The sequence below is a fragment of the Limulus polyphemus genome, unplaced genomic scaffold, assembly GCF_000517525.1.
Source record: "Limulus polyphemus unplaced genomic scaffold, Limulus_polyphemus-2.1.2 Scaffold12, whole genome shotgun sequence".
In the NCBI taxonomy this organism is placed as follows: Eukaryota; Metazoa; Arthropoda; class Merostomata; order Xiphosura; family Limulidae; genus Limulus; species Limulus polyphemus.
In genome coordinates, this window is record NW_013665622.1 from 866,043 (window position 1) to 878,389 (window position 12,347).

The window sequence follows — 12,347 nt, forward strand, 5'->3', positions numbered from 1 at the left end:
CAACATGTGAAAATAAAAAATAGACATGAGAAAAACATTGCTTTATAAACCCTAAGACTTAAAAAAATTTGATATTTTGCGTATGAAAGCATTGTAATTTTTACTGGTAATCCGCCAAATTTTGTAAACATTTGCTTACCAATTTAAAAGTTATAGCATGAAAACTATAACAAACACAAAATGGTTTACGAGGTCAGTTCCAGGGACTGAGCCCATGCTGAAAGAGTTAAAATACCACAAAGGTAAACATCAGCTGTTATGCTCTCATCCAAAAAGAGGATGTATAAAATAAATTCCAACAAATTGGTAAGGCAAGACAATCCTTTACAAAAAAAAACATTTAAAAAAATCATGATTACATGTAAATAACATCTTTATATTAATGTAAAAAAAAATTGGTATATGCATTGTCTTCATGTCCATTGACATAGTTGAGGTGCCATGTAAATTGTAGTGGATAAAAAGGTCATGAGATCTACCTATACTGGGGCAAAAATCTGAAACCCTTAGTTATTACTCATGATCTAAGGCCAGTGCTCTATAAAATATACTTTTGTACGAGGGCTCCAATCCCCAGTCAGACAACTGTCCTCATTGATAGTGGTACATATATGATATTTAATATGAATTTTGTACAACGTACGAAGAGTTCATTACATAGAGAATATTGAAGGAAAGAAAACATACATTTAGTGATTGTAGATACAAAAAAAAACTGTATCATTGATAGTGGGGATTTTTTCAAAATACAGCAAGCACACATTGTTACATGGCCGAAATATTATTAACAATGAGGGTACCAGAATGATGAATGAAACAACATATTCTAATATTTATAAGTAAAAACATATATTTAATTAGCTGTTTTGGTTGCCAATTTGATTTTTGGTTTTGCTTTAAGCATGTAGGTTGTTCTGATTGGAATTTAATACTGATTATACTTATAATGGGTTACTACTACAATTGTTTTGTTTTCTCTGTATAATGAAGGTTTCATTTTTGCTCCAAATAAATGTTTGCAATTCAGCAACAAAGTCCCAGCCCTAGAGCACAATAAAGTTCCATTAGTAAAGGAACTTCCATTTATTTACCAACTTCTTATGAATGTTTTTTGGTATGAAAGACACACACACACACACACACACACACACTAATTTATCTTGAGTCACAGAATAATAGTTTATCACTATCATGTTACAAGATGCAAATCTTTATACATGCCTGGTGCTAAATGTATAGGGTTTCTTTTGCTTTTATAATCTGTTAACTTGTTGATAATGCAGGTGTTCTAATACCAGTCATATGTCATAGATCTAAGTTGTGTAATGCTTTGTATTTAGTATTATTACTATAACAGAAGCAATGCTTGCTGTTACTGTATAGTTAGGCAGTCCAAGCACTAGATTTAGACCTTGTTCTAGAATAACTCGTAATTTGTTCATATGCAGTCTTGTTTAATTTGATATTTATGGTTGCTTAGATCCAAACCTTGACTTATCTACATTCAGGTTAGCCTTCTAAGCTGAAGTATTCAGCCATGTTGCAGAATTTTTCTAATGTATAATAGCCCTCAGATATGAAGATGACTATGATAATGTTGACTGTCTGTTGTGAATGTTCATGTACTTGAAAAGTTAGCAATTAATGGACACTTAAGCTTTGGAAGGGGGTAGGAGGTAAATTTTATTTTTCAGCACCCAAAAATCTTTTCTTGCACCTAAAAATTTTGTTCAATGTGCCAGGTTAGAGTTTTAAAAAGTTAATTTTGTGACCTATATTTATTTCAATCATTTGATTGGTGGATTAAACATGTTATCAAGTCCTCTTTTAATTTGTGCTCCAGCACAATGATGTTGCACTTGTCTACACTATTTATTCTATAACACAGGTTTGTCATCACTCTTCCACAGACTGGTGACACCAACCAGCCTTGAAGCCTGTCATCACTTTTGCACAGTTTGTCAAACCCAATCTCTTAAAATCTGTCACTTAATCTCTCCAAAATCATTCACACCAAGGTGTTCAGCTGTATGAGAAATTATGATGTGATGAAGTGCTTACGATTAGTACAATGTTAGAAGTTCTTAGGAGTATCATCTCATTTATATGTACATTAAATTTTTCTTTTATTTCACGGTGATTTGTAATTGGATACGAGTCTTTGCATCATCATTTTCTTTATATTATTCTGTTTAGCATTTACTTGTACAGTGGGCTTATTGGCTTAGAGATACAATGTACATATACCATGAGTAAGTTAGAGCTGCTCTTTTGTAGGAGAATAGTTAGTCTTATGATTGTAATTTTTGTCTATTATACAGTATAACCTTCTAATGGAGTGAGTATCTATGCATAAAGCCATAAAGAAGGGTTTTGTTGAGACATGTATCCCGAATATGCTGATTTCAAACATTTTTAATGATTTAATGTTCAGTACTACCTAAAACTATGTGAATATGTATGATTTAGTATGCTCTGATTTTAAAAGTTAATAGTTATATGCACCAAGTTAACAGAATCAATTCTATGTTTTGTGTTAACTTTGACCTAAGATTTATAATATCAGTAACACGTGTACCATGATACATTACAAAATAATAGTATCTATGGTAAGGTTGTGTTGATTAGATATTAATTGTTGTTGTGGTTAATACCTTATACAGTCACCCAAGCCTAATTATTGATTAGTTCCTCTTTTTGTCCTATTAGTCAAATTATAAATTGTTTATATTCCTCTATTTTGGCTGCTAATCTGCTGTGGTGTTCGAGAGAGCTCTTAAAAGTACTATGTTCTTGCAGGAGCCATAATTTAAACATAAGTATTCTCTATTAGAAAGGTAGTGTGAGAGCATGCATAGATAAACAGAATTTCTTTCTTTCTAATAAAGGAGATCAAAGTTCATTTTATGGCTCCTACCACCACATATACATGTATCATAATTCTTCTCAGGGTTCCTTAAGATAATGGGCAGCAGATTAGCAGTCAAAATATAGGGAGAAAAACCTTGTTTGTAATTAATAATTGGGTGATTGTGTACATTACTAACCATAACAACAAAAATTTTAGAAAGATTTAAATGTTTCCATGGTTGTAACAAAAAATAGATTTCAAAAAGATATGCCAACCTCTCTCCACAAAAAGTGCTATTACCTTGTGTCACTGCTATGAAAATTATTGTACACACCACAAGCATTGAGTGAAATTCCTACCCCCAAACATATGAATGTGTACTGTGCCAGCCCATGATGTAATCATCATTAGTCTATAGTGGTCCACCAGTTGGAGGGTGAAGACATCCTCCATGCACAGTCATCCTCTTGAGCACTAGCATTGAAACAAATGTTCAATCTTTCCTCGGTAGTACTTGTCTTCAAATTTATTGAACTTGTCTCTTTGTATTTGGAATTACAGGATTTTTAAATTACATTTGTTCCTTTAAATTTCAGTTAAACTATATTATTTTACATCTCGCTTTATTCATGTACTTTTATTTCCAACTAAAACTTTACTTAACTTTAATCAGATGGATCATTTTGAAAAGGAATTCCCATATCCATATTTTTGACACTCCTCCACAAGAGTTGTCTTCTACTGTTTCATTGGTGACTGGAAGCATTCTGATGGTCTGATGGTGCTACCACCATTGTGCACCTGGAGGTTGATTGTATTCTACCTCAGATCCAAGATTCTTAACCTTCTGCTTATGTTGTTTCAGTTGAGCTTGTCCTTGTCTGTTAACAATTTTGACTAATTGTTCTAATTACCTGCCCTTGTGTCTGGTTCTTCTCTTTTTTTTATGAGGAACAGGTGACAGCACCTTCATGCTTGGCTACTTTAAGTACTTAGGTACATGACAATCTTTCTGCAGTTGTTGCTGTTGAATCTTGGGCTACATTATTGCATGTGTCTCCTCCTCCTCCTCTTTATCTTTTCTTTCCATCTTCCCCGATATTTGTGTTCATGCCAATAATTTTTGCCTCAGTTTTACCTCCTCCTCCTCAACCTCAAAAGGCTTATTCTCTGGTGTATGATTAAGATTCCTCTACTTTCCTTGAGCTTCAGTTTCTTCCAGTTCAGGGTTCCTCTTCTGCTTCATGGAGACTTTATACTGAGACCCTGAAAGCTTCACTGGGGACAGTTGCAATATGTATTTGCCATTTTGGCCTCTATCTCTTCTTTTGTAGTGTCCCATTTAACTTGGTTTCTTTGTTTCTAAGATTTGTTTGATCAGTATACCTTACTTTCGGTTGTTTGCCTCCCTCAGTCTTATTTCAGGGATCTCCATTTGACACCCTTCCCTCGAGACGAGCTCTTTGGGTGTGGAGGACCTTATACTTTGGAATCTTGAGTTGAGGTTGCATATCTGCAGTCATCCCTTCCTACTTTGGTTTCTTGGTCCAGGGGGTCCTGAAAGGTTTATCATCCTTGATTATCTCATTGGAATGCCCCTTTTCCTGTTTTTCATTCTTTTGCTACTGTCCATTGTCCCCATCCTGGAGTGCTGGCCATCACAAATCATGGAGGTGACTTGTTTTTGGAGCTGTGACTCAGCTCCACTCCAGCAGGAACTTCGTTCTACCTCTTTACACTCCTATGAACACTCTTTGCAAAAGATCTTTGGGTCACAGAGATGCTTTCTCATGGACTTTTCTCCCACTCAACATCCTCTTTCTCCTTTTCCGGTTGTGTTTCTACCTCCCTCAGATAACTTATACCTTTGTCACTTGGAGCAGACAGTGTACTCTCTCTAGGTTATGAACACTGTGAAACAGGTCCCCAATTTCTCTCTGTGGTTTTACTCCATTCTTTCTTTCATTCCCAAGAAGATGGGAGATTTATCACCTGTCACATATCTTTCATACTCGAACCATATTTTTCTCATCTTTTGGTTCGAGATTCATGGTTTTATCAATCTGAACTGGATGAGCAAAGTCAATGTTTCTGATGCTTTTTTTTCCATCCACTCATCACTTCTGCCTATTCATTCATGACATTCAGATTTTTCAGTTCTGGGACTTTCCGTATGGGTTAGTAGTGGCTGAACGTTTTCAGCCAGTTCCTGCAAGCTTTTGCCTGGAGTTGAGTTCTCACTTCCACTACTATGTGGGAGTCATTTTGTTTGGACAACGGTCAGATTCTCTAAATGCGTAGAACCCTACTCAGTATCGTATTCCTTTGGGAGTTTTTCAATCCATTTGCAGGGTGGGCTCCGCCTTCTCCTTTGTGTTTTTGAGACATGGAACTTCTGATTACCAAAGCTCTCATGTATCATTCTCTTCCTGTATGAGAGATTCTGTCTTTTTTGTGGACTCTGGTGTCATTTGAGCCCCTTTGTTCTTCTTGTATATGTTCGTATGCTATCCCTTTCGGTGGACCCAAGCAGGTCAATGGAAAATGTCCAGGGATTTGCTGTTGTCTCTTGTATCTCTTCTTCCATCTCTTCAGTTCTTGCTGTCATGGTGGCTTAATCAGTTCTTCATATCACTGGGAATCTTTCTTCTCCCACCTCACTCAGACCTAACACTCTTTGGTCTCCAAAGGAGCTATGTGTTTATGTCAAAACTTTGGCTACTCATCAAGCTTGTCATATTTCTCTAGTCATCTTGTTATGATCCATTTGGACAGCTTCCACTGTTGTTTCTTATATCAACTAACAGGGAGGCACTCACTCTATGGACCTTTATTTTTGGGCTCTGGATTTTCTCTCTTAGGCCCTTGATAACTAAATTTAGTTTTTGTCCCATGGCCTGTCATGTTCTGGGAGCTTTGAACTTGATGGTGAATTGACTGCCTCACTAAGACTGGATCCTTCACACAGAGTGGTCTCTCCAGTCTTGTGTTTCAGAGGATTTCTTCCAGCTTTGGGAGCCATATGTGCCTTGTATTCATCTCAGGATGGAAATCTGGAATCCTTCCTTTTTGTTCAAGCTTCTTCCAGTAACTTTTTCACTTAAGTATTTCTCCATGACTGTATTACTTGACTTATTGCCTTAGCCTCACTACACAGTCATACTCAGCTAGCTGCCTGAGGAATAATGGCCACTTGAGAAATCTTATATTTTGCCCATCTACGTGACACTTTAGCACCACATAGAAGGTTCTTTTGTCAGTACCTTGTGTTCTACCACCTTTATTTGGTAAAGAGTATTCTCTGCATGTGACAGATGTAGTCTCACACTGAGTGATGCTTCAATGGGCTCCCCCCTCCCCTCTAGCAGGTGACATACTCCACAACTTTCCCTTTCTGATGGTTTATTTCATAGAGGAGATCATCATTTTAGTTTCTGTGTCTGCACTGACATCTTCATCATCTTCTCAATTGTAAAATTATAGCTCTGTTGTTTCTGAAGTTAACATTTTTCTGACCTGAAAATGTATTTCATATGGACACTCATCTTTCCTTGCACAACCCCTTTTACTTCACATCTGTTGTGTTTCTTTTGTCTCATGAAAAATGGGTCTTTGTTCTATTGCTAGTGTTTACAGGGATTGCTGTGCCCTCCTATTAGTGAAAGGCTATTGTCTAATGCAGTACAGAAGTTTCTTTCAATGCTTGTGGTATGCACAAAAATCTTCATGGCAGTGGTGTAAGATAATAGCTTTTTGTTGTGCAGACAGTTATCTACATGAAATACTTAATAAGGTAAGAAAAATAATGACTTTCGCTTTAACCAATCATGAGGTACTTATAGGCTTAACCCATTTAGTAATTTTTGTTAAACAATGGTGTTAATTATCCATAAGGAAATCTAAATGTTAGGATAACAATAGAATTATGTATGATAGTACAAAAGATTCTTTTTAAAAAATATACCAATTATCAACTCGGGAGCAAGTGTTTGATAGTCTTTCTATTTTAACAGATACACAAATGTAACATATTAACATGTATGCATTCACCATGTGTGAGAGAACAGCTTTTTTTCTTGAAATACTTATAAACAAATTTTAAAATGTCAGTATACAGCTTAAGAAGATTATGTACATTCATTTTATAGTTATGATTAAATTAACTTTTGAGGTAGACGGGTAAATTTTAATTACTAAAACAGTATAACCATTTGTCCATGTTGTTTACAGCACAATACTCAATATTACTATGGTGAATTCATTTGGAAGGCTTTTCAAATGTACAAATTATGTTACTAATTGGACAGGTTGACTAGATACAACTTTTCCATTTTCCAGTTGTAACAAATGGAGATGTTCCTCCGGGCAAAACCTTTGTTAGGGAAGGTGGTAAGTTTACCTTAACCTGTCGTGTGCGCCCAGTTGGTCTCCATCTGTGGTATAAAGATGGAGTGCCTGTTGTGCCTGACACAAAAAATAGGTATCTCCTAGAGCAGGAGACTTCTCCGTCCTTTGGGCCTGAATTTGTAATGCTCATGAAGCTCTCTGTGGAACAGGCAGTACCTATCCATTCAGGAGAATACAAGTGTAGCAGCTTTAGCCCACATTCACATCGTATTGTGGTGCTAACTGGTAAGGTCTCAGCTTCTTTTCTTTCTGTGACAAAAAGATGGCTCAACCAAAGTGCTGTACATTCTGTTTTTTGTTTATGAATGTTGGTCTAAGTAAGGAAAATAAGCTTTTTCTTGCGTAAGTGACTTTTGCTTCAGTATACCTTGTATTGTTTATTTGTAAATGGTAAAGATTAGTGCCTTTGTTGAATTTATAGCCAGTTAAGTCAGCTTTAAAGATTACACATGTAGGTTACAGAAATCAGTCTTGGATTTTACAAATACTTTATTTCTTCAGATTTCATTCTCATGTTCATCTTCAGTTATATAATATTGAGTATGGAACTATTTTCCATAAAAGCAAGAAACATTTGGAAATTAACTCTATTTTGATACTTCACAATAAAATTCTTTAAAAAATGTTATCATCTGCCTGTGCTCACCATAGAGTGTTAAAAAGATATTTTATATGAATATATGTGTAAGTAAATTGTCATAGTATTCACAGATTCACATTGGAGAATTAAGCAGTGTTATGCATTATAATCTTCAGGCTATTAAACTGATTTTTATTAGTATATTCAAAATGTTTTAACAAAAAGGGAAAATATAGCATTTTGTCAGGTTTATCTTGTTATCAAGTACTTGTTTTTAAATCCTAGTTTTTTATTAGTTTTATCAATAGTGAGTTAAATGTATATTACAGTTACATGTAGAGTAATATGTTCACTAGTTTTACCATTATTCACAAATGTACAGTCCTGAAAATAGTTAATTATCTTGTATACATACATCTAACTGAAAACTTATTGTTTAGGCTATAAAAATATTTAGTTGATAAAAAAGTTAATCATAATTTGTTTGAATTACTGAATTAAGTACTAGCCAATAGCCATATCTTTAAATTTTAATTATATAGTGAAAAAATAAGAATAAAATACAATTTATAAATCTGATATTATTGTAATCAAGCAACCAATAGCTGGATCAATTTAAACTTAAAAAACAACTTCTAATAGATTTCCATTATAAATAGTTTGGTACATGTATTTAGGAAATACTTTACTCTTTTTTTTTTGTCTTTTCTTTTCAAAGAAGTTGAATGCTCTGGCTTGTGTTTAATCCATCCACTATTTTGAATAACATCAAGATTTTGTTAATCATTCAATATGATAGTGGTTCATAATAGGGATCGCAGTGAATTGCATGAAACCCTAATAGAATGTTCGGGGAAAAAGCACCTTAAATAGTAAAGACTTAGTTCAAACAACATTTTAAAACCTTTACTACTGACTGCTAAGTCTGTACAATTATAAAAATGCACAAGAAAAGCACGAATGTTAGACTTGCAAGGAAAAGAAAATCTGCACAAAATGGCCTGTTTGTAATTTATATTATTATTACTCTATTGCCAGCTTACAACAAAAATGGCTTTCTATATTGCACCCAAACCTTTTTTAGAATACTAAATAGGGTACTGTGAAGGTCATAGGGGTATTGAAAAGTTGATTTGTTTCTTCTGTATTTTGCATAAGCTAAAAAAACATAATTCTAATGTAAACTATGTTATGGTTATCCCTTGAAGTTAGCTTTCTTACAGATATTTGGTGCTCCTTTTAAAAAGCTTAAGTACATGGTGAAACAGGAATTACCGACCAATAATAGATGAGCATTTGATAACTGTAACACGTAGATACTCAACGCTTCGTACACTATGCAATCAGTGTCTGTAGGGAGCCAACCCTCATATTATGTATGAAGCGAAGGTGTAAAAAAACAAAACAAACCATTACACATAATATTAAATTTTATTGCACACATTTATAAAATAATTACCATAAAAGACCCAAGGGTGTATCTAAAGTGATGTTTTGAACATATATCTTTTATTTTAAAAGGCTGCTTTTCTACTGGCCAAATTTTATATAAGCATTTAATGGGGGGGGGGGGGGGTTGGTGTCTTAGTCTAGGCATATATTTGGTCATTGCTATGCATTATATAGAGAGAATTAGTTACACAGAAACTATAAATGATGTTCACTGTATTCTCAAACAAATCTCCATGACAATCTCCAGCTGCAGCTTAGCATTTTACATCTCGAACTAATGCGATCAAATAGTCAATAGCTACAGTAAATCATCGTGAATCATATCAGCTAGTTACTAGCTATGTTTGCTCAAACTACAAATCCCTACTCTGACTCTACCAAATGTAATTCTATGTAATAGCACGGAGCCAAATTAGGAGTTTGTAGTTTGAGTAAATAATGTCTGCAGTATCTCCAGTCATGTTTGCTAACTTTTTTTACAATCCCTAGTTGCAGGTTTTTAAATTCTCAATTTTATAATTGTTGGTGAGCTTTTCTTGAAATAAAAAGATTGTATAAAGATTGTGTTTGATGCAACATAAAACAATCCAGTGCATATTTTGTACATATCTTAAACATAAAGTTTTTTGTCTCTGAAGCTTAAAATTTAAAAATTGTCATTGTTACAATTTTGAAAATGTGATATACAAGTATAACAGGCAGGTGATAATACATAATACATACTTTTTAGATGAACTTGGTAATATGAGGTGTAAAAGTTTCAAATAATTTTATTAGGAAAGTGCAAAAAATGAAGATGAAAGTCAAGCTCAAAAATTAACTCTGAAAAAAAATTATAATATTTGATTTTATTGTAGCCTTGTTCATGTGTAATATTAAGCTGTTTTTGACTCCATGTATGGGGTTACATATTTCAGAACATGTAGAATAGACAAATGTGTAGACACTTTTATCTGATATAAAGCGACTTTAGAAATGTATTTTCTAGTTATAAGTAGTAATATGAAAATGAGTAGAGATGTATATAAAATGTTGTATTGTCTCTGTTTGAGCCATCTTTTCCTGAAGCATCACTGAGCTCTATATTTATTTATTTTACAGTTTATTATAAATTATTGTAGGGAAGAGCATTAGTATATGAGTGTAGAAAGCTTCTAAACTTTCCTTTAATCACAGCTTGCTTTTAACACCTTTGTATACTTTATGCATGTTTTAATTTTGGTTGTATTCATGTTTTGTATTTATTTATTTTCTGTTTTTTATGCACATACATTTGTAATCATATACACACATACTTGGATAATCCTAAGCTTGACTACTTAATGCAATCCCATACATATTAAGGAATATGTATGTATAATACGTACTTCAATGAAAGCAGTTACATTTGTAAATAACTGAGTCGCAAGGTGTCATCTACATTTGCCTCTTCATCTTTACATATTTATTATTAAAATCAAAACAGTGAGGAAAGTAGTTATCTTTTTTTAACAGTATTCCTTAAACAAAAAATATTTATTAACATTCACAATGATTAAAATAGCTTATGAACATGTAGGTCTTCTAAAAATCTATTCACTGCAGTCAGTAATCTAACTTAAAAATTCATAAAAAGAAAATATCTGAAATGATACAGTGTACATATATGTATATTCAAAACTAAATTCATCAAATAGTGACCTAGCAAAAATCACTTATTTTAAATGTGGATTTTGATGTTACTGTATCAGTTAGAGCATATTATAAAGAATTAATTAAATGTTAATTTTTATTGTGTATTATACAAAAGTGTATCATACATTTGTTTTACAATTATTTTAAGTGTCATGTTCACATGAGTGACTAGAAAAAGTTTAGTTTGGCCCAACATTGTCATTGTTGTAGTTGGTGATCTATAAAAATAAGTTCATTTTCCTATCGGTACAATAGGTCATTGGAACTTGAATTTGAGCAGCCAGTATTGTTTTTATCTGAATGGTTTTGGAAAGGCTAATTCCTTTCATACTTTTACCTGTATACTTTTTCTTTCTAATTACAAAGAGGTTGTTATGGTACCGGACACTCTAAAAGTGAAGTACAAGCTGAACAAGTTTTTTAGTCTTATCATATTTATACTGTTGTAGTACTGATTTAATTTAGAACTGTGTTGACTGCTACTTCCATGTTGCCCTTACAGTATAGGTTCAAGCAGGGGTTATTTGCTGATTCATAATTAATGTAACACAAGTAAAGAAGAAAGATCTGTAAGTCTGAGATGACTTGGTAATTATATGTAGTTCTGCAGTTTGTGGGGTACATACACATTCTTAAATACATTTAACACAGTTCTGTTTGCTAGTTCTTTACACACACTTAAATTATATGTACAGATTATATAAATAATGATCACTTAATTTTATATTACTATTATCAATAATAGTAAATATATGTGTATATCACAATATATGTAAATGAAATAATCTATTACTCTAAAACCCATCTCACACAAATATTTCACATGTTTAGTTTTGCCCTTAACCCCACAGCAGGTGACACTTAGTAATGTAACATATTTAGGAGTAAGGATTTTCTAAAGTAATAAAGCATTTTCTTTATATATTTAGCGTGAAATTTCTTTCAGTACTAAAGAAGAGCACTGTGTTATTTAACTTATTTGTATGTATACGTTTTCAGAACTTTGAGCATGGGCACAGGCTTGTATTAATGAATGACTTAATGTCTGGTTGCATTTTAAACTTGTATAAAGTTACGTGACAGGATTAGAACTGTGTGACATGATTAATTACCAATGAGCACCTATTATAATTATCATTGTCACATAAAAATATTTATTAATAAAAATTATTATTATTAAATCAATTAATCAAGTGAGTGTGCCTGATTATTAGTTTTTGATTACTCAAATAGTTGATTAATTGAAATTCCAATTAAATCAATTATAACAAATAATCAACTAATTGAAATATTTTTGATTATTCCAAATATCCAGTTAATTGAAATATTGCTATGTTATGCCCAATTTTAGCCTTAGTTTTTTTTGCTTGTATGCTCTAATTT

At 33.1% G+C, this 12,347-nt stretch overlaps 1 protein-coding gene across 3 annotated transcripts in view; it reads left to right on the top strand.

Moving 5' to 3' along the window:
• LOC106456838 (neuroplastin-like) overlaps positions 1 to 12,347 on the top strand; it is a 40,390-nt gene that overhangs the window by 4,880 nt on the left and 23,163 nt on the right. The window contains exon 2 of one of the 3 annotated variants that reach the window (XM_022382663.1): positions 7,190 to 7,483. The exons of 1 other annotated variant lie outside the window; for it this stretch is intronic. In XM_022382663.1, coding sequence (XP_022238371.1) covers positions 7,190 to 7,483 — 294 coding nt within the window. The remainder of the gene's footprint in view (positions 1 to 7,189; positions 7,484 to 12,347) is intronic. One more of the 3 variants, XM_013916209.2, reaches the window with a different exon arrangement.